Raw genomic sequence first — 25,995 nt, 5'->3', positions numbered from 1 at the left:
CCCTGGAGGAAAGAGTAAAACTGTCCCATGTGGTCTCCAAGCTGGTAATGTAGAAAAACTGACCACTGGTTAGCATCCAATTGCTTTAACCATCATGCCATCATGCCTCCTACATATTGAATAAGTATGCTCACAAGATATAAATCAAGTGTTCATCTTTCCTGATTTTAAACCATACACACTCACTGCCATCAAGTCGATTCTGACTCACAGGGATCCTGTAGAACAGAACAGAACTGCCCCTGTAGGTTTGAGGCGCAGAAAGCCTCATCTCTCTTCCATGGAGAGGAAAATGCATTAAATTGCTAACATTGGGGTTAGCAACGCAAACCCTAGCTCCCTAAACCATGAGGGCTTCTCCATTAACCCACCCTTATTTGACTCAAATGACTTCTTTGGGGTCTATTTACCAGATCTGCAGGCACACAAATGTTCTGTACTTCCCATATTTTCAATGTTACTTATAATTTATTATGATCCACACATTTGCAAGCTAAGTTTATAAAACACAGGTAAACATCTCTCTGGTATTCTATGCTTTCAGCCAAAATTCACCTGATACCAACAGTGCTCTCTCTCATTCCACATCCTTGTCTAAATACAGCTTATATTACTCACAGTTTGCTGTTGATATGCAGCTGCCACTTTATATCATTATCTTCAGCACAATTTTACTTTCATGCGACATTAATAGTATTATTAAATAATTTCTTCATTGTGTCAAATCAATGTTCATTGGAATAGGCCCAAATATGGATCTCTTCCAGTGGTTGACCAAGTAAGGGTCTTCTAAATTTTGGAGCACAGATGGGTAATCACTCCCAATATTGCTTTCATTTGTTAAAACATTTCAATTCATATTGCCCAGTCCCGGGGTTTTGTTCTTGCCAGTGCCCTCCATGCTGTTTACCTTCCTTCGGGACTTTTTTTCTTGATTAAATGCAACCCTCGGAAATGGTTTACCAACAACCAAGTCTTTTTGTACAATGACTGTGTACTCTTTTCCTCTTTTTTGATTAATTCTGCATAGTTTAATATTTTCCCTTAAAGAATCCTTCAATATTTCAACTCAAGGCTTGAATATTTGTCCTCAGTTTCTTCAATGTGAGAAATACAGTATGTCCTTCAATTTTTTTAACTAACTCCAGATCTTGACTCAGTTCATTAGAACACTTTATTTTGTCTTGTCTAGCTACTCTCTGAATTTTCCTGTTCAGCTCTTTTACTTCATCATTTCGTCCAGTCACTATAGCGTCTCTCTGCACTCAACATCAAGTTTCAGGGTCTCTTCTGACATCTATTTTGGTCTTTTTTTTATTTCCTGTTTAATGGTATTTTGCTTTGGTCATGTATGTTGTTCTTGATGTCATCCTCACCGCCTCTGCTCTTTGGTCATTAGTGCCGTAATGCATCAAATCGAATCTTGAGATGGTCTTGAAGGTCTAGGAAATCACTTCCAGAGGATCAAATATAACAAAAGTGGTGCTATGTCACTTCTGGATGGATCACAAAAAGGAGTTTGGCTTCCATCTTTCTCATCCTTCTTACCATCTCGAATGAGAGACAGCTACCCTGCCATGCGTTTCCCTGTAGAAAGCCCCATATTACAATGAGCTTGGCAAGCCCTCTAGAGAACACCCAGCCATTGAGAGCCCCGGGGCCATCAGTATGCAGGCACTGAACCCTGTTATAACCATGCAAATAAGTCTGAAAGTAAGATTCACTTTCAGCTGAATCTTCACAGAAACTGAGATTTGAATATTTGTTCATGGGGAGTATTTTAGGATTTTCAGAGATTTAGGAGCTTCGTGTGGGAAGTAATATAATCTAAATAGCCAGCATTTATCAAGGCTTTGCCCTTACAGGCAATTTGGTAAATGCTTTACAGGTGTTATTTTATCTCACCCTTATATTAGACCATTTTACAAAGAAGGAAACTGAGCAACAGGGAATTCTTGTAACTTGCCCAACATTAACACCAGTTGTGACAGAGCCAGATGCCTGTAGTACAATGATCAAGCTCTGGGCTTCTAACTCCAAGATTGGTGATTCTACTCTGTCAGCAGCTCCAATGGGAGATCTGCTTCTATAAAAATGACAGCCTAAGAAACCCAATGGGACAATTCTACTATGTCCCACTGGGTAACGGCATGTTGGAATTAGCTCAATGGCACCCAACAGCAACAATGGTACCTGGCTGTAAACAGAGGCTGTTTACCCGGAGCTCCTGGTAGGAGCCCCAAAAGGTTCGTCCATGTCTTCTACTTCTAGTGTGAGCGCTACTTTCCTTGCATCTTCCATGCTTTTGTCCCCTTACATAGAGATGATCGGTAAATAGGAGTGAATGAAGTAATCGGCTTGGGGAACACTTTTTTTCTTGGCGGAGTTTTTATCTTCTGAGCCGCGGAGGCTCAGCAGCAGAGGAATTCTTAAACTCTTCCCCGAGGAGCCGTTATCATCTGTGATGATGTGAAACCGAGACCTGAGGACCACAGAGACCCTTTCAATTCCCTATGCTGTCTGAGCAAAAGCCAGTGATTTGCCACATTTTCAGCAGACCTTTATTTCTGCCAATTTTTCCGTATATTTTGAAATCATTATTTTAAATTAGCTCACTCAGGGGAAAAATGTATTAACTCTTTGAAATAAGAACCAGAAAGCTCATTAGATCACAGTTATAGTCAAATAGAAGATAGTCATCGCTTTTCAATGACAAGTGGAAGATTTTTATCTTTCTATTGTTATTGGGGATGAGGAAGGTTACTCCAGTGTTATTATAACAGATCCAATGAGAAGAAGCCATACCTTTCTCGAGAATTCTGGGAAAAATTAAGCTTCACCATGTGAACTCCTTTCACCATTTTAGAATGTGACCTTTGTTAACTGTGGTGAACCGGCCACTCCCTAAAATACTGTAGACTTTATGTTTAAGAATTTAGTCTACAGATTAGTGGCTTCAGCATTCAAAATAATAGGAGAATCTGGAGTGGGCAATGAAGTCCAGGGGTGAGAGGACACTTTACCAGTCCCCCTGCTTTTCTGTATATAGACTGAGAGATTAGTTAAATCAGAACAAAAGATAAACTACGTGAAAATCTAGACCCATTTACAGTGTGATATGGCATCCCATCACTCAGTAGAAATGAGTTGGCAGCGAGCACTGGGAGCCTTCAGGGAATGTGACTCCTGTCACTTCTGAAGTGCTGTGAGTAGAACCTGTAGAGCATGAGTTTTATGGCTCTCAAATAGAGCAAAGAATGAGGGAAAAAATAGCCTCCTACTTTGCCATTTTAACTAGAATTGACCCTCTAGAGTCAATGAGGCCAGTTTTACTTCCAGTCTAGAAGATGCTACATTCAAATTTTTTTTGCTACATTCAAATTAATGAAACACTTTCTTTCCAAATAAGCCTTTGAGGTAATAAATTATGACTAATAAATTATACTACTGTTCTTTAATAAGTTAAGATATCTGATAAATATAGAGAAAAAAATAGAACCATTTTGAAGAAATTTGAAAACCCCAGTGTTGTTTCTGAAGTTAAAATAATATGAAAAGCAAAGGTGGTGACAAATTACCAAAGACTTCCTATAAAGTTTATAAGGCCTGAAATATTTATATCGATCACATTTTAGAACTTTCCAATATAACTTTGGGTTGACTGAGTATGTATTCTAATTTGAAAACTCTACAGTTGTGTTTATCTGTTTTTCAGTATATGAAACCCAAGATGGTGAACCTATAGGGACAGCAAGTAGAATAAGGGTTTTGGGGTGGTGGGTGAGGGTCAGTGGCGGGAGGCGTAAAAGGGAGACAATGTCAAGGAGTCCAAGAGTTCAGGAAGGAAAAGAGAGTTTGGAAATTGATTGGGGTAGCAACGGTGTAATACTGCTTGACGTCATTGAACTATGGAATCATATGATGCATTAGTAACTCCCAATTATTTATATAGAGATTTTATAGAGATATATATACACACATATAGATAACAAAGCTAATTAATTATAGCATCCCTCTTGCTATAAGATGAAAGAAAAAATACTTTGTAATATTATAGACGCCCTCTAGGAGAACTGAAAAATTTTGGATACCCGATTCACTTAGTTAAGATGGGGTTATGGGTACCAGCTTTGTTGTTGTTTTGTCCTAAATAATTAAGGACTTAACAAAGTCAACATAAGGCACAGAAAAGAATCCTGGTAAGACACAGACACTTGTTATCTAAATAGGCTACAGAGAGGGTAAAGTATAATTTTTAATTTTGTAGGGAGCATCATTAATCAGTAAGTTAAATAGACAAATGCATCAAGTTTAATGAAACTGCTAAAATATTACATATTTCAGAGCTTATTTTCAGATTCATTTAGGCATAATAAATGATGGCAAATAAAATGAAAATTTAAGTTTTATCCTTTATTATTTTCTTTAATAATGTGGAATGAGCATGCATTTTATATTAGGACAGTGCATTCCCACAAGTCTTTCCTTATACAGTGTTAATATCCAATGCATTTGTTATTGTTCTTATCAAATAAATCAATAAAGATAGCAATTTGCAATATGGTAAATATTGATAAGATTAAGAGTATAAATTGCTCTGACAGCCAATAATCTCACATATACAGTTAGATTTCTCTGTTATTATTTTTCCAAGGATAGTCTCAGCCATTCATCAATTATAACTTCACAAAAATAAGAAATATGTGTTTTACAAATAAAAAAAGAAGCTAGAAAATTTAGAATGGTCTCATTTACAATCATTTAGCATACAAACAAAACTCATACATAACCCATAACAAGTTCTTACATATATATACCTTGAACATATTTTAAGTGATAAAAATAAACATGTTCATTAACATGTCCCAAAGCTGTAGCCAACCTATGAAATATAAAATAAAAAGCAAAGTTAGATCAAAATAAAACTTTGTTGAATCATCAGTGTTTAAGTATTCTACTTTATGTAGAAATTGTCTAGGTAGCCAATGATTAACCATTTATTAAATCAATTTAATCTTAGTCCAAGATTTCAGAATAATATTGTGAAAATTAGATTTAAGCTGATATATTTTAAAATATAATTACTGCTGATGTAAAGTTTTTCAGAATAATGATCTTATTTATTTTAAAACAAGTTTGCATTTTTTCATCTTAGCAGGTGATATTAAGGATAGCATATTTGATCAGTAAATCTGTACATACCTTTCAGGAGAGAAAATCATGTAGTATCAAATGAATGTTTGCCTTGTGCTTAACATTGATTAATCAGAAAAATATAGTTATTGTTTTTAATTTACCAGAATTATTTAACTAGGCTAATTTATCATTTATCTTAATTAGATTAATTTGGGTCCTTAAGTGTATGAATTAGCCAACTGTAAGAAAATATGTTGTTTACATCTAGCAGACTAAAAATATTAGAAGTACAGTGTACTTATTTTCTGAAAATGTGGGAACATTTGATTTATTTAGATAAATAAATGTTTAACACTTAATGCTCTAAATGAAACAATGAGAATAGAGCTCCTTTATATTGAGATACCCCGTAATTTACTTTTTGAATATCCAACAGCAAAAGGAAAGGGACCCTAATGGCACAGTGGGTTAAGCATTAACAATATGACGTGTTTAAACCCAGCAGCTGCTCTGGGGAGAAGCGTGTGAGGTTAGCAGGTCTTCTCTGCCCCAGAGAGTGGATAGGAGTGAAAATCAGCCAGGCAGTGGGTAAGAGACCAGAATATGTTTTATGTTCACACACTAAGTACATAAGGACGTCTCTGAACGACATATACATAGATACGTACAGTGCTTACCGATTCAGAGCTACAATTTTTGCCACAGGTCAAGATTAAACATAGAAATCAGAAACTCATGACCCAGGTATCAAGCAGTTGTTTTCCCTTCCAGTAGACACTGCATTCTTAATGGTTTGAACTCAAAATGGGTAACTAGGCGATGCAAACAGAAACAGAACCTAATGGATCAGATTATCTGGCATCCACCCAAAGCAACATAATCCATTAGCCTGTTGAAGACATAATGAAATGGTGAGATCATAAAACCAAATGCCCGATCACTGCCGCCACCAACATTGCTGCCGATGACTGCCCTCTAGTCAGTTCTGACTCAGTCACGGGCCATCCTCTCAACTGTTCTTATGTTTCAGCAGCCACTGCGTAAACACATCTTGTCAAAAACCTTCCTTTGTTTCCCTGCTCCTCTGCTTCACCAGCATGATAGCCTTCTCCAGGGACAGATCTCTCCTGACAAGATGATCAAAGGACTTAAGGTCAAGTCTCACCATCATTGCCTCTAAAAAGCACTCTGGCCGTACTTCTTCCAAGCTAGATTTGTTTGTTTCTTTGGAAGTACATGGTACTTTCAAGATTCTTCTCCAGCACCATAATTCAAATGCATCAATTCTTCTAAGATCTTCCTTATTCAATGTCCAACTTTCACATGCATGCAAGACGATTGAAAATACCTCTATGAAAATACCTCTATGAAAATCCTCTATGTCCAGGGGGTATTGAGTTTATGTCAATCGTGGTAGGGTAATTTAGAAAAGAATATCATATTGATTGTACAACATGAACAGTATAAACAGTGACACTGAATTATACAAGTAGGAATTCAAGAATTAGAGAATATTTTGTTTCGTATATTTTTGCCACAATTAGGGAAAAATTACATGAATAACAATAACTACAAGGAAGAAGAAAATGTTCTAGACTTGAAGATGAGATCAATTGTACAACTCTTCATGATATGGTTGCTTTAACAAATTGTATGGCATGCAGGTGAAGTGCCTATACAGCTGTTTTAAAGAAAGGAAAACACCATGCTGGGCCAGGGGCACCTTAGTCTTCAAAGCAACATTCTTGCTTTTCAACACTCAGCAAACTTACCTGATGCAGCACATCTCTTGATCTCTTGGCTGCAGCTTCCATGAGCAGTGATTGTGGATTCGAGCAAAGCAAAATCCTCGACAACTTTAACTTTTCACCCTTTATCATGTTACCTATTGGTTCAGTTGTTGGGATTTGGGTCATCTTTACATTGAATTGTAATCCATACTGAGGCCTGTGATCTTTGACCTTCATCAGCAAGTACTTCAAATCCTCCTCCCCTTCATCAAGCAAGGTCGTATCATTTGCATACATTAATAAGCCTCCCTCCTCTCCCGATACCACATTTATCTTTATGTAATCCACTTTCTTTGATGATTTGCTCAGCCTACAGATTGAATAGATGTGGTGAGAGGATACAGCTCTGACACACACTTTTCCTGATTTTAAACCACGTAGTACTCTCTTGTTCGGTTCACACAACTGCCTCTTGATTGTGTACAAGTTCTTCGGGGGCACAATGAAGTGCTCTGGAATTCCCCTTTTTCTTAAAGATATCTATAGTTCTGGGAGTCAATGAAACACTGCAGTCCTTGGGTCCTCCAAATTATTCATACACGAAGCTACTAACAGAAAAGTCAGACTTTGTAGCCCAACTAGAAGAGAAGCACCTTAAAAAAAAAAGGTCTAATGTTCTACTTCGAAGAACCATCCATTGAAAATAGAACAGAACATAGTTTCACTGTAACACACATGGCGTCATCATTAGTTGGAATTCACTTGGTGACTACTGGTTTGGGGGTTTATGCCACTTATGTGCTTTTCTGACCACACGTCTTACTGGTTTTATTAGTTTACCTACAGGGCATCTTGATAGATGATTCCCTAACTGTTAAAGGATAAATTACTTAAAAACATAAAATCATGAACTTTATAAAAATATAAAATGTCAGTGTTTATCTCATTAATTAATAAGAGAACTAATAAGATGTTAACAAATGATTCAAAGGAGAATTCAAGGAGCAGAAACTGCAAAGCACACTGAAAATAATTTACAAATAGGTGCAAACCTGAAATTTTAGTCATTGAGCATAGGGCAATAGTAATTATAGGCCACTGATATTTGCAATGATATGGATAAGAATCATTTACATTACTGTCATTTTTTTCTACTACATGCAGAATCATAAATTAGCTCAAAGACAATGAAAGATGACATACCACTGACCATTAGACAAAATATCTAGTCATAGATTCAGCTATTTCACTCTTTCAGAATTTTTCCTATAAAATATAATATGGTTCCCTCACCTGGTATAACAGATCTTGCTTCTGACCCCCGGCCCAAACTTCACTGTGTTCAGGGATACTGAGAAGATTTGGTAGAATAATAATATATGCACGATAACTAATACCATTACTTCAATTCCTGGATTTCTCTTTGTAGAAGCAAATGCAACATAAAGTCAATCTGTCTCTCCTTTGTAGAGCTATTTCACCTCAGTATCTATGTTATCTCTTGTATCTCTTTTCTTCGATGCGGCCGCTCCTGTCGTATTCAGATTATCTACTCCAGTTTGACTTCATGTAATTAATAGCATTTTCAAAGACCCCATTGCCAAAGATGGTCACACTCCCAGGTCCTGGAGGTGAGAACTTCACACCTAGCATTTGGGGACACAATTCCAAGCCACGATGTTCCATCCAAGGTAAACATTTTACTTGGTTTAAATTTCGACATTTTACTTCAAATTTGGGGGGACTTCCTATCATTTAAAGCCTTTCTTTTGCACCCCATACATGTACACCCACTCCTCACTATTGGCATGGGTAGGTTACAAAGCCCTAGTTGTTTGTGTGAAAAATCAGTTTTGTGTGAGAATGATGAATGACCACATCAGAGCACAAAATGACCGTATCATCGTATAACTGCCAAAATAAATTATTACATAGCAGCCAAATGATATCATGATATGACTGCCAAACCACTGAGAATCATAATCCAAACTACTGGACCCAGCATTAAACATAACAACCAGCGTGACTTTCATCTCTCACCTCTGCATTTGTTATTGTCAGACACGCACCGTTCATGGACAAAACAGGTGCACAGTCGATTTTTCACTATGGTTGTAAATGTGAACTTTTCAGATAACAAGATGGTGGATCAGTGAGGAATCGGTATATGAATAACTGAGAAGATGTTGGGGAACAGCTATTTGAACTCAGTCAGACACTCATGCCAGTAAATGACTGAGACTGGTGCTGGTTCATTGACAAAAGTCTGTTAACTGTTATTGTCTAGTTATTACTTTGAGATTTTTCTCTTTTTGTACTCTGATTTATGAACTGCTTTTCATAATCACAAAGTGGTTCATGAATCATCCTGGCCCAACATAAATGAAAATAATGTACCCATTTACACAACATTTGGTGTGCAGCAAATTACCTGGAGATCACTGGCTTGGTTTGGACTGAGAACCAGGTCATCAGAATTCAGCTTTAGGTTTGTAAAACAGAGGGAAAGAAGAAAGAAAGTTGGAATCAAGAAAAGAAAATTAAATGTAAGCAGTGAAAATACAATTTATTCAGTGTATATATTTAAATAGCATCATCAGAAAGTCCCTAATGGTGTCCTCACGAAAAGCACAGGTTAACTAAAGCTGAGGTATACAAACAGAGCGATGGTGAGTAATCCTGAGCGCCCCTTATAGTGAGTACAATGTCAGCAACTTACATTTCTACTATCAGATTAAGCAGAAAAGAAAACTGAATTATTACAATTAATATGATTTTAATATTCTTAAGCAGTAAACCTAGAAGAAAAGAAAGTAACACAGAAATTATGGTCTTGAGGTTATGAGTCACCTTTATTGCCTGACATAGATTTTTGTCTTTTCCTGATCTTTCTGTTGAGGGTCATGTATTATTTTTACAATAATAATATACATTTATTTATTTAGTATATATAATAATAATGGCTTAAGCTAATAATAATGGCTACAATTATTGGAATAGAGTACATAAAGATTGAGCTACCAACCACAAGGTCACTAGTTCAAAACCACCAGCTGCTCCTCAGGAAGATGATAGGGCTTTTTATTTTTAAATCATTTTATTGAGAGCTCGTACAACTCTTATCACTATCCATGCATTGTGTCAAGCACATTTGTACATTTGTTGTCATCATCAGTCTCAAAACATTTGCTTTCTACTTGAGCCCTTGGTATCAGCTCCTCATTTTCCCCTCCTTCACTGCTCCCCTCCTTCATGAAACCTTGATGATTTATAAATTACTATTTTGTCATGTCTTACACTATCCAACATCTCCCTTCACCCACATTTATGTTGCCCATCCCCCAGGGAGAGGGTTATATATAGATCTTTGTGATCAGTTTCCCCTTTTACCCCACCTTCCTCTTCCCCTCCTGGTATCACTACTCTCATTATTGGTCCTGAGGGGTTTATCTGTCAAGGATTCCCTGTGTTTCCAGTTCTTCTCTGTGCCATTGTACATCCTCTGGTCTTTCTGGATTTGGAAGGTAGATCTGGGATCATGATAGTGGAGAGTGGGGGGAAGCATTAAAGAACTAGAGGAAGATTGTATGTTTCATTGTTACATACTGCACACTGACTGGCTCATCTCCTCACCACGACCCTTCTGTAAGGTTATGTCCAGTTGTCTACAGATGGGCATTTGGGTCTTCACTCCGCACTCCCCCTCATTCACAATGATATGGTTTTTTGTTCTTTGATGACTGATATCTGATTCCATCGACACCTCATGATCACACAGGCTGATCTGCTTCTTCCTTGTGGGCTTTGTTGTTCTCAGCTAGATGGCTGCTTGTTTATCTTCAAGACGTTGAGACCCCAGACGCTATATCTTTTGATAGCCGGGCACCATCAGCTTTCTTCACCACATTTGCTTACACACTTATTTTGTCTTCAGTGATCATGTTGGGAAGGTGAGCATCATGGAATGGATATGGCTTTTTAAGCGCTCGGCATTGTAGGGTTATTCATGCAAACAGTTACAGTCTCAGATAGCCACAGAGACATGTCTGTCCTACAGGATGGATCATGTGAGTCATAATTGGGTCAATGGCAGTGAGTTTGAGTTAGCTGAAATGAAGTAGTATTGGCCAATTCGAATCAGACAGTCAAATGGTGTACTATGCCGGAAATGAAAAATTCAAGAAGAATGGAGCCACGTTTATATTCAGAAAGGACATTTCAAAATCTAGAAGTGCTGTCTATGAGAGGATAATATCTATCCACACACAAGTAAATCCAGCCAATGCAATTATTATTGAAATGTGTGCAACAACCACCAAGGCTAGTGATAAAGCAATTAAAGTTTGTCAACAATGCCTGCAGTCTGAAATTGACCAGAAATGCAGTCAAGATGAACTGATAATTATGAGTGATAGAAATGCAAAATTTGGAAACAAAGAGAAAGAAAGAGTAATTAGAAAATATGGCCTCGGTGATAGAAAAGACACTGGCGATCTCTTGATCGAATTTTGCAAGAACAACAACTTTCTTCACCTTAAATACCCTTCTTCAGCAACACCAAGGTCTATACATGTGGACTTTTCCAGCTGGAGCATCCATAAATAAAATGAATTCAACACGTATGCTGAGTACATAGAGAAGCTGGGTCTTATGAAGAAGAGCGCACCATCAGGATTGGAGAAGGCTTATTAACAACCCGCAATATGCACATGATACAACCTTGTGTGCTGAAAATCATGAGGATTTGAAGCACTTACTGATGAATATGAAGGATTTTGACCCTCAGTATAGGTTAAATAAAAAGAAATACCCAAATTGAATAAAAAGAAAACCCAAATCCTTATAACTGAACCAGTGGGTAACATCGTGATAAATGGGGAAAAGATTGAAGTTGTCAAACATTTTGTCTTGCTTGAAGCCACATTCATTGCTCAAGGAAGCAGCAGTGAAGAGATCAAAAGATGTGTTGCTCTGGGTAATTCTGTCATACAAGGCTCCTTTAGATTAGTTAAAAGCAAGAACGTTGCTTTGAGGACTGGAGGGTGCCTGACTTCAGTTATTGTATTTTCAATTGCCTCATGTGCTTATGAAAGTTAGACATTGAATAAGGAAGAAGAAAGAAGACTCTATAGGTTTGAATTGTGGTGCTGGTGAAGGGTACTGAAAATATTGTGGTCTACCAAAAGTACAAATAAATATGCCTTTGAAGGAGTACAGTGTTCTCCTTAGAGGCAAGGTTAGCAAGATTTTGTATTAAATACTTTGGCCTTGTTATCAGGAGAGACCAGGCCTAGAGAAAGACATCATGCTTGGCAAAGTAAAGGGGAAGGGCAAAAGAGGAAGGCTCTCATGGATACTGACACAGTGGCAGCAACAAGGGACTTGAGCGCAGGGAGAGTTGTGTGGATGACACAGGACTGTGCAGGGTTTCTTTTTAGTGTGCACTGGAGCTCTATGAGTTTGAACCGACTTGGTGACAAGGAACACAACAACATCTGTGGGAAGGAGACGCTTAATATCAGTAGCTAAACCCAGGCCAAGGTCATATTTTGGAACAGACCATCAGGATGAAGCTTGTGGCCATTACATAATCTCCTGTAAATATGTGAAGTGGTGGAGTCTAGCCTGTCAATCAGGTCACAGACACTGAGGCCTCTGTGTGGGCATGGCCTTCTTCTGAGGATTCTGGGAACTCCTTTCTTCTTCCATAGAGGCCAGACACACATTCTCTCTCTGCTTCATCTCCCGCGAGACATTTCTTTTGACAAGCCAAGTGGAGACACACTGATGGAGCCAGAGCACTGAATCTGGAGGAGCCACATGGAGACCCATGCCAGCACTGAGATGCTTCTACCACTGCTGGATCGACAAGACTTTGCACCCACTGGCCTGCGATCTTCCTGAATTTCGCATTATTGCATGGCTGCATCTAAAGAGGTATTTAAGGACTAGTATTGGACATATGGGCTAATGTTGGATTTATGGACTTGATCTGGACTGTGTTGGGATGTTTCTCAATATACAATTAATCTTTGATATAAAGTTCTCTATTACACACCTATGAGTGTCTCTGGATTTGTTTCTCTAGTCAACCCAGCCTAACACAAAGCTGAAGAGAATTAAAACATACTCGTAAGAGCCCAAATATGACCATGAGTATATCTCATGTGAATTTCCATAACATCTCCCAAACAAATGGGAGACATTGAACCCTAATGAAAGAAGATCGGATGAGCTGTGGAATTAAATCAAGAACCTCATACATGAAGAAAGTAAAAAGTCACTAGAAAAATCCAAATGAAAGTCAGATGAGACTCAGAAACTTGCTCTTAATCATCAAGTCAGTTCGGGCTCAGAGCCACCCTACGTTCAAGATCGAAAACCACTACTCGGTCCTATGTCTCCCTCACAATAGTTCCTAAGGTCAAGCTCTTTCTTGCTTCCCCTATGCTTTGCCAAGCAGGACAGCCTTTCCCAGCGACTGATCTCTCTCCTGAAAACATGCCCAAAGTACATGAGCTATTTTAACCTCTAAGGAGCATCTGGTTGTAGCTCTTATAAGACAGATTTGTTTGTTTGTTTTGGCAGTCCATGATACTTTAATGATTCTTCATCAGCACCGTAATGCAAACCCATCAATTCTTCTTCAGTCTTCCTTATTCAGTGTCCAACTTTCACATCCATATGAGCCAATTGAAACAGCATGACCGGTCAGATGCACCTTAGCTCGCAAAGTAATGAGAGAATATAGGATCAATAATTAGCAGCGGAAACAATTGGGAAAGCCGCAGTCCTAACAGGAAACTAAGAGAACAATGAAAGTGCTTAGTCCAGTGCCCATCAAATAGAATTCCAACAATGCTAGCGGAGGTCACTTTGTCCCTGAATATCTAGATGACAGTAACTTTCCCTATGACTTGTGGGGACGTTAATACCACTCCCATGACTGCTCAGCTTTCCCGAAGGGCCTGTGTCACTTTGGTGTTCTCTATCTTTAACAATCAGCTTTGCTGAATTGGTTCGATTTATAGAACGCTGTTTCATGAATGCTATCAGGATGTGGAATTCAGCTTATTGACACGATCCCTCAGTAGTAAAATAAAGCATATTCACAAGATTTGTGTGTGTGTTTACACCAGACTTGGCTAAGAGAAAAATGTACTCGCAGAGCAAAAATTTGAAATTGAATAATACATAAGATTTTTTTTATATTCCACCATTTTACTCCCCATACCTAAACGCTTCTTACCTTCTTACAAAACAGAACAGCTCCTTTTGTTTTCTTGCTACAGAGATCTCATGCTTTCAGATTTTTACCTTCAAAATCCCAGGTATTTTCCTAAACATAGAAGCTTGCCTGTGGCATATTTTGGTCCCAACCATAAAGATAATGTGAGGGGACTTCAAAAAAAATTATAGACACATTAAATTAAAAGATAAAATTTTGATAAGTTTCTCAAAGTAGTCACCTTCAAGGTCAAGATAGTTTGTTAGCAATGACACTAGACATTCAGTCCATCTCTACAGAACTGAAGATCCTGTGAATTTATCCATGTCAATACAATTTGTTTCACATTATTACCTGAAAAGAAATGGATTCCCTTTAACTAATTTTTGAGATCAGGTAACCAATCACATTAGGTGTCCAGGTGAATACTTGACAACTGCCCTAAGAGCGCACCAAACTGCCTTTGTTTGATGAGAGGAGTGCGCAGGAGCAATGCTGTGTGTGGTTGAACGCTATGGTTGGTGAAGCTTTCCAAGGTATTATTCCCCTAAAACGGTGGCTGTTTCTTAAAACACTAACAAAATAAGCATGTGTTATCATTCTCTGGTCCTCCAGACAGCCAGCAAAGAAAAATGTCTTAAACCGTACCGTGTCCCTGGCTCTCAACCAGCCCACTTTTACCTTGATGGAACCCCTTTCACTTCTGGATGGCCATTGCTTTGATGGTGCTTTGTCTTCAGGGAGATTCCAGTAAATCCACCTTTCATCTCCTGTTACAATTATTCCCAGAAATGCGGCATATTTTTGTTCCACTGAAAGTTCTTCTCTTACCTGCAGCTGATCTGAGCCCAAGTGGAAAGTTTGCTGGACTTTGATTTTTTGGTTAGAATTACATAAGCTGGACCAGTGGAGATGTCTTGGCGTTGGCTGTTGTTTCTGCTGTTAATTGTTGATCCTTTTAAATTAGAGCCCAGGCAAGATTCTTTCCTTGCAAATTGATGTGGATGGGCGGCCACTGCAGGCTTCATCTGTCTTGTCTCTTGTTTAAACAAGTTCTCCATTATTACCCTGCTGGTTCTTTGACATATTGTCCCCATGAACTTTTTGTAAAGCGCCAATGATTTTACCATTCTTCCACCTAAGCTTCACCGTAAATGTGATGTTTGTTCTCGCTTCAATTTAGCGAAATCATGTACCTCTGATTAGAGCTCTTTTCAGACTGATGACTTACCTTCCTTAGGGCCTCCAATTAAACCCTGCTCAGATATTTTGTAAGAAGTTAGTATGAATTTATCCCAGTGCAAAAAAAATGTGTAATCTGCATAGTTTTTTCATAGTACCCATTACCATGAACTTTTATAAGACACGCATAGGACTTGAAGTAAATAATCACTAAATCAATATGAGCTAGTGATGTTCATGTGTCCTGTGTTGGACTCCACCATCCATCTTCTCTCATCAGTTTCATGGGGTGGCCTACATAATTAAAGGTGGAGTCAAGAGGCCAAACATGCCAAAGATCTATTCTTAACAATCAAATGGAAAGTTATAAGAAAACCTCAACTATATACCCATAATTTGATCATATATTTAAATACTCATTCTTAGTTTAGCACCAAATCTGTAGGTGGGCCGACTTGTGTATATATGTGTGTGCATGCCTATGGGCACACGTGCATATGCTCACCTAAATTCCAAACCACCTATGGATCAGGACCATCTGAATTGCTAACAATGAGAATCATGCTGTGCTCTGACATCAAATATATATGATTTGTGATATTAATGCCCCTTAAGGTCAACAGCCATGCAGCATAAATCCTATTACATTAATGCCACAGCACCATGCTTTCTATCTATTCCAAAGTATGGTGGGGCTACACTTTCTATCTAACCGCCTGCGATTGTACTCTGGCCTAACCTTCAAAATGCCAATATATTGGAAAATAATGCAAGACATTCTAGATGATTTTGAAAGAAGACATATGAATGGTATGCTGTCATGAATCTGTTCCTCAGATAAACGTGTTTACAGAAGAACCATCAGCTCATGCTTATTCTTGTATCTGTATCTACCTCGTTGTACACCCATTTACCACCAGGCCCATGGTAATCGTTTCACACACTGTGAAACTGTGTCCTAAGTGTGGAGAGTCTAAAACAAATTGCATAAGACAATTTAATCTGGAAGCCGTCAAGCCGACCAGGATCGTGACGTTTTGAACCTGGGATGCCCTAGATGTAGGCTATCAGTCCCTGTGTGAGTAAATTTCCATGTGGATGTGTTAGCTAATTGTAGGCGCGACTACCCAGTGCTGAGAATTACCTTTGGCAAGGAGACTGTGGAAACACAGGAGCTTTCTTAGAGTTTCCGGTGTGGTTTCTCACCAGGAAGAGAGAAGAGATGAGCAGAACAGTACACAGGGACACCCCTCTTTCTGTCAACGATCCTCAGAATCCCTGCTGAGCAAAATTTCCTCTGAAAGAGCTCTGTGCATTCGGCTCACTAAGCCACAATCATTAGGAAGTGGAGAAATGCCAAACTCAAATTATAAAAGGGCCCATTACTGCTTTGCATACATTGCTATAGTGCACAGAAGTGTTCCTGAGTGCCCACATCACTCGGGGTCTCGTATGGGTCTCAACAAGGATCCATCCACCTCAGGTCATGTACCACTATGTCTCCCTACTAACTGACCATATCTATGCATGTGTGGTGGCCTTTCTCCAAGCCCTTCCTAAGTAAGTTCGGGGAATTGGTATCTTGAGCCAATTAAATTCTCTTGAGAGTTTGACTTTAGGAACAGATAGTACAGGTAATGTCAACACCCTCTGGAGAAAGCCAGTTGACTCCCACAGTGAAGTACGTGGAGCTGCCCTGGTTTCTGCCCTACTTCCATTGTGATGACTCCACTCTTTGATTCCTACGGGGGATTTCACACAAGAAGAGAGAATTATTCCAGGCAATCCCAATTGGGGGAGGGGGAGATATTGGGTCGTAATCTGAAACTTTGATCTATCAGCTCCCAAGGTGATATATTAATCATATTATTTTATTTTGCTTGGAGCCCTGGTGGCGAAGTAAGTTACTGCATTGGGCTGCAATCTGCAAGGTCAGCAGTTCGAAACCACCAACCACTTCTCCAGAAAAAGATGGAGCTTTCTACTCCCATAAACAGTTAGAGCCTCAGGATCTCATAAGGGCAGTTCTACCCTATCCTACAGAGTCACTATGAGTCGTGATTCTGTCTGTTTATTTTTATTGTTTGCTTAAATACATAAGAACAGGTATTGTGCATCAGTGCCTTTAGGCATGCTTCCCAAAATGGAGAGGTAGGCTCGTACAGAACACCAGAACCCCACACCCTGTGAATCAGTAATGGTGGCACCGTGTTAAGAGTCCCGTGCTGATGTCACGTGCATGTGGTGCGGTTTAATGACGGTGTTCGAAAGTGAGATGACGAAGTGAACAGGCGTGTGCTGGCCAGTGGAATCAGGACGTTCTGCAGCATCCTTAGAGCACTTAATGCAGTTTCACAATTCTTAACATTCTAACTTCACTCTGAATGTCTTAACTATTTGAAAGTATAATAAGGAGCATTATTCTGCAATGGGTTCCATGGTACATGTTAATGCATTCAATAATCATATTAACTGTGCTGCCAGGCGAATGTAATGCACAGCACACTGCAGCTATTTTTAGCCCACTCTCAAACACCTACTGGAGCATGGTCACCTCTGAAGGTGTTGGAACCATTTGTAGAGGTGTCACTGATTACAGAGGGACTACTTGGCTGAAGGATTTTCCTCCCTGCTTCAGTAGAGCTCCTGCCTAATTATGTAAGAACATAGAAGCAAGAACGTCATCATTTATTAGGAGTCCTGGTGTCATGCTTACACATTAGGCTGCTAACCAGCACGTCAGCAGTTCTGAAACCACCAGCCACTCTGTAGGAGAGCAATGAGACTTTCTACTTCTGCAAAGAGTGACAGTCTGGGAACCCCACGGCGGCAGTTGTACCCTGTGCTATTACCACTATGAGCCAAAATTGACTCAATGGCAGGAAGTTCTGAGTTTACTCCAGTAATATAAATATTGAATACCACACACTCGCACATACAAATTGATGTTAAGAAAATGTGTAACTTGTATCCTAGTGACTCCTTTCAACTTTGTATGCTCATTAAAGTAGACATCAAGATTTTAATTTACAAAGTCATTTCATATTAACAAAGCATGGCTTTTATTTATTTCATGTGCACTTTATATATGGAGGTTCACTATAAGATTTCATTCGTTAAAGATTTCCACAATCAGGGATCGAGGGGCCTGGTTACAATACTGAAAACTGCAACAGTAGCGGGATTTCTCCGCTTTAGCACTACTGATAGCCTGAACCAGATAATCCCTTATTATCCGATGCTGTTCTTGGGTCCCTATTATTGGAGGCATTGTAGAATGCTTAGCAGCATCCATAGCCTCCGCGTACTGAACGCTAGCAGCAAGCTCTAGCCTCAGCTTGACATTCAAGAATGCCTCCAGACATGGCCAACTGTCTGCTCTAGGGCCTTACCACTCCCATCTCGGAGGCACGGCTTGACTGATAAGATATAGGCCCATAGTTCTGGCCTGCTCCAGGAATCTTCCCAAAATGTTCACCATTTCACAATTAAAAAAAAAATTTTGAATAGCAGGTCAATAAAGGATGTATTAGAGAGGTGAGTTTTTAGAAGCAAAATTTAACTATTTATTGTTTTGTTTCATTTAGGATGTTTGAAACACCATGTTGGCCATAAAAATAATATAGCAAATGTGTGCTTTCAAATAACAAAATGTATTTATGGTGCCTTGTCCAGTGAGTAAAGATGGATTATGCACTAATAAGGATGGTATAACCTCACTTTAAAAAAAAAGCACGTGTGTGTGTGTGTTTACAGAGAGAGAAGATTTGGAAGTGTGTACACCAAGACATTGACCATGATTGCTTTGATCATGGGGATATTCGGGTGGCTTTCATTTACTTTTTCTCTTTTTAGTTTTGTAATGAGCACACGTTGATAACCAGAAAAACAAATATGCTTAGGAAATAATATACCATTCACGGAACTGCTACCCATAAGGTAGACAGTTCAAGTTCATGTTTCTCCAAGAGAGAAAGCTGTGGCCGTCTGCTCCTGTAGATCTGGAATCAGAGTAGGGTCCCTATGAGTCAGAACTGGCTCAATGGTCATGTGTTTGACTGGAATTTTGCTTCTGAGTGAAGTATAACATTGCTAAATACACACCAATTCAGAGTAAATCCAGGCACTATTAAATATTTCGAATGACAGAGCCATCTACGTAGTCCTTTCATTTCACAAATGTGAAATCCTGATCTAGGAAGAATAAGTAGGATAGTTTCATAGGGTCCCAAACTCTCCTAAGGCGACCTCAAAGGAGAAGCCAGTCCCTGCCGGTAGATCACACCGCTGTGAGTTCCAGTCCATTGCGGACCAGATCGGTGCATAAAAGAGAGGCTTTTGGTTGGATAAAAGGTCTGAGGAGGGGAGGAAAGAGAAGTGGTGCAAGGGGATCATTTTCCTACCATATCTGAAAAATAAAACACTACCATCCAGTCAATGCCAGCTCATAGTGCCCCTCCGGGGAAGGATCGAAGTACTCCTGTGGGTTTCTGACACTAACCCTTTGTGGGAGTAGAGATCTTCCTGTTCCTCCCTCGCTATCATATACTGAAATCTGATTATATTAGCCCTTTCTTCCGAGTGTGAGTGCTCTGCTGTCCGTCACAGGACGGAAAGTGCCCACGCCTCCACCGAGACAGAAGTTGCTAGAAGCAGGAGCCAAGTGCGGTCAAGGAGAGTCTGACTCCTGGTGACTTCGTCAGTGTACGAGTAGAACTGGGCTTCAGGGGTTTTCCATCTGTGATGTTTCAGGAATGTATTGCCAGGCCTTTCTTGTGAAGTACCTCTGGGGTGCAAACCTCCCCTGCATGTTAGCAGCTGAGGACAGTACCTGTTTACATCATCCAAGAACTTCCTAAGTTGCAACCACAATGCCTACATGCGCTTTGCTTTAAGCCATTGATGGGAGCCTCAGCCTTTTGCCCTAAACTAGGAAAAGCCCAACTGTATCGCCAGCAGAATGCAGATGATTTGGAAATAGTTTTATAGCATTTTTGATAGGACAGCCTTTCATAATTCTTGGCAGTTTTTTATTACAAAGTACCGTGTTGCTTACCGTTGCCAGAGAAAAGAAAGATAATAAAGGACACCCCGTTAAACATTCCAAATAAATGGTGTTTGCCATTTAATTATACCTTAGGCAATAGTTAGGTATAAGGATTTTAGGATAAATGCTGAAAGATGAAAGCACTAGAACTTTTATACTTAAACATTATCCCTTGGTACCTGCTCCCTGCAGTGTGGAGGTGGGCAAGGGTCTTGGAGATGGATCTGACATGTCTGTCTGGGAGTGCAGAATGGGAGGCCCCTGTGTCATAGAGAAGACGTTTTGGTTTTGGTTAGAGATTGTGGGAGGAGGAGAAAGTAGGCTCTGATCTATAATATGGATATCCTCCTACTCGTAGACTGGCTGGAGACACAGACCTTCCTGGTATGTCAGCAAATACAAGCAGGGCCATGGGGTGAAGGTTGCTCTGGTAATGACCATCATCACTGTGGGCTGCATACTAAGCATGGGACTCTGGGCTGGGACACCTGCGCACGTGACCTCTTTCACTCCTCACAGCAGACCTAGGCCGGGGTTTGGGGAGTGGAGGAAATAAATGTATTAGCCGGAAGCTCCCATAGCCGGTGACCTCCCAAGTAAGATTCAAATCTTTAAACCATTTTTAAACCAGCTCTAAAACTGATGTCCCATTTCTATCGGCCGGTGAACATCCATGGGCACAGGAATGCCTGAAAATGAAATACCCTGCCCTTTTCACACGGTCTCTTCTCTCTCGCCCTGGCAGGATCACGACCACGGCTGCGTGCATGATGGATCTCCGACGGTATCCCCTGGATGAGCAAAACTGCACCCTGGAGATTGAAAGTTGTGAGTTCCTTGGGCCGGGGGGAAGAAAGAGGGATGCTTAGCTTCATGTGCTGACCTGACTCGGCAGTGAGTTACCTGGTACTAGGATATTTTTAGCGACACCACTCGCCCGCTTTGCAAGGCTATTACAGCCTATTGACATTTCCCCCAATGCTGGTGCCTGAAGGGTAATTCATTGCATCTATCTTGGTGAATTATGAGGGAAGCTCTACTCATTTTAGCTCAGCAGTGTATGAGCTCATGCTTTCTCCGTCAAGGAGGGGAATTTCTCCCGGCTTCCCAGCACCCATGCTCCCTTCATAAGGGAGAAAAGGCATGCCACAAGAGAAGAGTGTTTGAGCGTGCTGTTGCTTCAGTAATCTGTCTACCCAGAGTATGGCCCGGTATAGTAATGTAGAAAAACAGCATGATGGAGTATTGTGTGTGTGTGTGTGTGTGTGTATGTCTTTCCTCATTGGAAGAAACAAGACAATAAATGGTACTTCTGCTTTGCTTCCAAAACACTGTCTGATCTCTACTGATGGATTTTGGTAAGACCTCCGGGGCTAGGTTCCATTGATTGCCCTCTTAACAAATAAAATAGTTGAGTTATGAAAAGTTAATTGGATTAGAGGTCTTTGTGTTTGGTGTCCTGGTAGTGTAGTGGTTAAGTGTTGGGCTGCCAAGCGCATGGTCCTCAGTTCAAAACCACCAGTTTCTCCAAAGGAGAAAGAGGAGGCTTTCTACTGCTGTGAAGAGTTACCATCTCAAAAGCCACAGGGGCAGTTTATCAAGTCCCATAGGGTCACCACGAGTCAGTATTGATGCCATGACAGTGAGTGAGTGAGTGAAGGATCCTTGTGTTATTGTTTCTCAGTCATCAACTTGCAGGCATCTGAGCTCCTTGATTGCAAATAGCAGCCTAATATCTCGGTTTTCAGGGGTAAGGAGAAGTATGTGGCTAATTCTGAGCAGTGTTGTCATTGTCGGTTGGCATCAAGGAGATTCGATGTAGGGCAGTTCGTGTGGGCGAGGTAGCACTGCTGCATGCGATTGCCAAGGTGGCCGGGGTTCAGAGGATTGGCAGTCTTCGGAATGCCTGTCTTCTGAGGCACTACTGGGCGAATTTGAACTGCCAATCTTTCCAGTGTCACCCAGAGCTTAACAACTTGTGTCCCCTAGCAAGTGCTATTCAGAGCATTGCCACTTACTGTAATAAAGTGAATTGACATATATTTCTTTATGCAAATATTTACTGTAGCTGGCTGCTATATCTTTCTCTCACAGGGTAGCTGATAGGTTTGAACTTTTTGATAGGAAGCCAACTAACTTAACCAACCTGCCATCAGGGCTCTGGACTCTGATAAAGAACATGGCCTAAGAAACCCTATGGGCCGTTCTTTCTCAAATAGCATTTCTATGAGTTTGAACGTCATTATCGAACATTTATTTGAGAGATGGTACAGTGGAGCCTCAGAGAAGTGAAATAAGTTACCCGGAGACACAGAGCCATCTAAGCCGTGGGATGAAGACTCAGTCCCAGATGATCCATTTCCCAGCATGCTATCTTGCCATCCACAGTTACCTAAGGGAACAGTACATCACTTCTCAGCTAGGTTAAGTCACCCCTGAGATGGTTTGTATTCTAAAGTTGGCCCTGGTAAATGTCAAGATTGGCCACAGCACCTAACGTCAGCTTTTACTTCAGGGTCAAGCGGTTGCAGCTATGGCAACAAAGGTGAGCTGTGGATACAGGAAACCAACGAGACGCATCATCGACTGTACCCTAAAGAAAAATCCTCAATGACAAAATTATTTGGTGCTAATATTTGTCCCCTTTTAAAAACTAAATACACCAATGTAAAGGGGTCTAAAATTTCCAGAACAATAATTTAAGCAATAGAAAAAGTAACACATGACAATAATCTGAAGTGTAAATGAGCTTTGCTTGTTTCTATATAACCAGTATTTCACTAAGTGTTAATCAATGCTGAAATAAGTACTCATCAATTTTTTAACTCTTCATGAAGAAATATGTGTTTCACTCTTTGCTGAACAGCTTTCTCTGAATTGACAATTTATCAAGACTACAACTGAGCTGTAAAGTGATTACAAATGGGAGGCTCGGGGGTCAGCCGGGGAATAAGAAGGATGCAGCAGTCATTTCACTGATGTCAGATTGAGCTAATCACACTTTTATGACCAACCAAGTGGAAATTTTGCCTACCTTGTAGATTTTACTAGTTTGTATGCCCTTCCATAACCATCCCAAGAGTGGGGAAATATGTCCCTTGGTTGGGTCTTCAGGGACAAATTAAAGATGTTTGTTTTTCTTTAATGTCATCTAATCAAGTAAAATTGGAAAGCCCATCAAGGCTTGTTAAATTGAACATTTTCTTGAACTTGGAACAGATTCATAGCTTCATAGCCCTGGGATGCTATAAAATGAGTTAATGGCAGATAGAAAAAATTCAATCAAGGAACTTAGGGTAAAGAAGCTTTTGATTTTGAAATCAATAAAGCTATCATGTGAAGGTTTGATAGCCACAGCTTAATGAAAAAATGGAAAGTGCTTGGCATAACAATCATGGAGGAGTTGGCCCCTTCTCCAGTTTTCTACAGCAGCAATTGAAGACTAGCTACACCTATCTCCTCTCTCTCTCTCTCTCTCTCTCTCCCCCCCCTAATTACAGGGCTTATATCTTCATGTTCTTCTCCATCTTCTTGTTAACTTCCTTACAGCCGTATCATTGTAACCTTCGTGAATTTCTGAGAATGAGGTGCTCCAGCCATTTCTTTGGTTCATCCTGCCCCTCGTCTCGGAATTCCACCTCCTCCTTCCTTGTTGGGGGCACTGGTTATCTCAAAGTCACATACACAACTGCTCTTAGTCTATCATATCCTCAATCACACACACTCTAATAGTTCACTTTTGATAACCTAAAGAGGCTGAAATTGTCTCTCAGCATAAAACCGCACCCCCACAAGTTCAAGAAGCTCTTCTTTAATATCTTTACCTTTGCCTTCTCCACAGCTTTGGAAAACTGGTCTATTGTCTATTAGTTGAACTTCTCAGCCGATTGTGATCTGAAACCTACCCACCCTCCTCTTATCGCCACTGAAACGGTTCTTAGAAAAGCCCCAGACCACAGGTTCAAGTAATTCCCCAAAGTATATCTCTAGCTCACGTCTCTCTTCTGATATCCAAATCGAAATGTGTAACACTCTTCTTGTCATATAAACTTTTAGATTTCAAACTTAATTTGCCCAAAAGTTACCTATTGATTTTCCCTCCCAAGTCAGTTTCTTTTCCAATCTCTGTACTCTCAGTATTCAACCCCAATCCTAGGAATAATGATAGACACATTCTTCTCCAGCCAACCTCCTGTCAAGTACTGTTCATTCTACCTGCAAAATATTACTTAAATGGTTCTACTTCTCTCCATGTCTTCTGTCACCAGTCATCTTACCTGAACTGCTGTAGTCGGTTTTTTTAACTTTCACTCTTGACTATCTCCCACGCATTCTCTGCTCAGTATCCAGAGTGACCTTTGCAATATATAAATTGAGTTCATTATTTCTCTGCTTGAAAAATTTTTAAAGATTCCCTTTCTACTTAGACAACTGACTGTCCAAACTTCCTAACTTGACTTTCAAGCTCTGGTGTAACCTGTCTTCCCTCTACAGAGCCAATATCACCTATTGCCATCTTTTCCTTACTTATTACACTAAATTCCAACACTAAGGATTTCTTTCCTTTGACGTCAGGCCAAACTTTTTATCCATTGACCTTCACCCTGAGATGGATTAACAAGCAAAGTAACCATGGTGACTTATGCTTACTTACCAATCTCTAGTGCATAATTTCCCATGGGGTTCTCTGCAGACTAGTAAGGAAGGAAGCACAACTGAACCCGTGCCTGCTTTGCTTACCGAGTATGCTCTCCAGCAGGGATGGTGCACTTGAAAACGGCCTTTGAGTCTACAGGAAGGTGCTGTGGGGTTGGAAGAGAAACAGATGCCAACCCTCCCTACCTAGAAGCAGAATCCTTTATGTACTAAAAAAGTGTGAAATTATTCCCCTCAGAATAGTGATAAGCACAAAGATGCCCGTGCTTATCTTGCTTGTTGAGTAACTGGATACCGTTCTCCATTTGTACCTTTTGAGTGAAATGCTTTCTGACACAATGGCTTTCTGCTTCTCCTTGGGTTCCAGCCGAAGCTGCCACCTCTCATAAAGACCTTGCTGAGGAGCGCATCTAAATTTGGAATATCTAGTGATCCTCTTTGAAAAGCTTGCTTGTTTCACACATGAGAAGGTTGCAAAAAATATATGGAAAAAGGGAATTAGAATAGAAGAGACTTTTCTAGGAGCTTCTAAAGGCCCCTCAGGTAGCATCTAATAGTATTTGTTTCTTTGTTTATGGTTGCTCTCCCTTTTGTGTACTCTAAGTCCCACAAGGAAAGGGTTCACTGTCTTGTTCACCATATAATAAAATATACATTGCTTTATACCTTTCAATAAATATTTGTGAGTAAATGTATGTTAAATTTCTTTATTTTTAACTCTCCAGTCTTTGGAATTTTGGAAGTTAAGTCTAGTTTTTAATTTTTTTTCAAATAGGATTTGGGGAAAAAAGTTTCATCTTGTAATCAAGCATTATTTAGCTCATATAATTTTAGGTTCATGCTTTAAGACCATCTCAAAAGTTGAAATTGTAAATGTATTGACCAAGAACCAGACTGTAAAACACCTAACATTTTAATTACATTAGGAATCTTAATAAGCTGGAAATATAATTACTGTTTGGCCTCACCTTGAGTCATTGTTCATACACCTCTTTCCTGAATTATAACCAAGTTAT

General features: G+C 39.8%; 1 protein-coding gene across 2 annotated transcripts in view; it reads left to right on the top strand.

Annotated features, from left to right (window-relative positions):
• The window catches only part of GABRB1 (gamma-aminobutyric acid type A receptor subunit beta1), a 491,054-nt gene that overhangs the window by 335,362 nt on the left and 129,697 nt on the right, over nucleotides 1-25,995 (top strand). For both annotated transcript variants that reach the window (XM_075544978.1, XM_075544976.1), the window contains exon 5: nucleotides 21,069-21,151. In XM_075544978.1, the coding sequence (XP_075401093.1) occupies nucleotides 21,069-21,151 (83 nt within the window). The remainder of the gene's footprint in view (nucleotides 1-21,068; nucleotides 21,152-25,995) is intronic.

Source organism: Tenrec ecaudatus, chromosome 3, assembly GCF_050624435.1.
Source record: "Tenrec ecaudatus isolate mTenEca1 chromosome 3, mTenEca1.hap1, whole genome shotgun sequence".
Classification (NCBI taxonomy): Eukaryota; Metazoa; Chordata; class Mammalia; order Afrosoricida; family Tenrecidae; genus Tenrec; species Tenrec ecaudatus.
The sequence above is the reverse complement of the archived record's forward strand: the minus strand, read 5'-3'. Positions and strand labels throughout refer to the sequence as shown.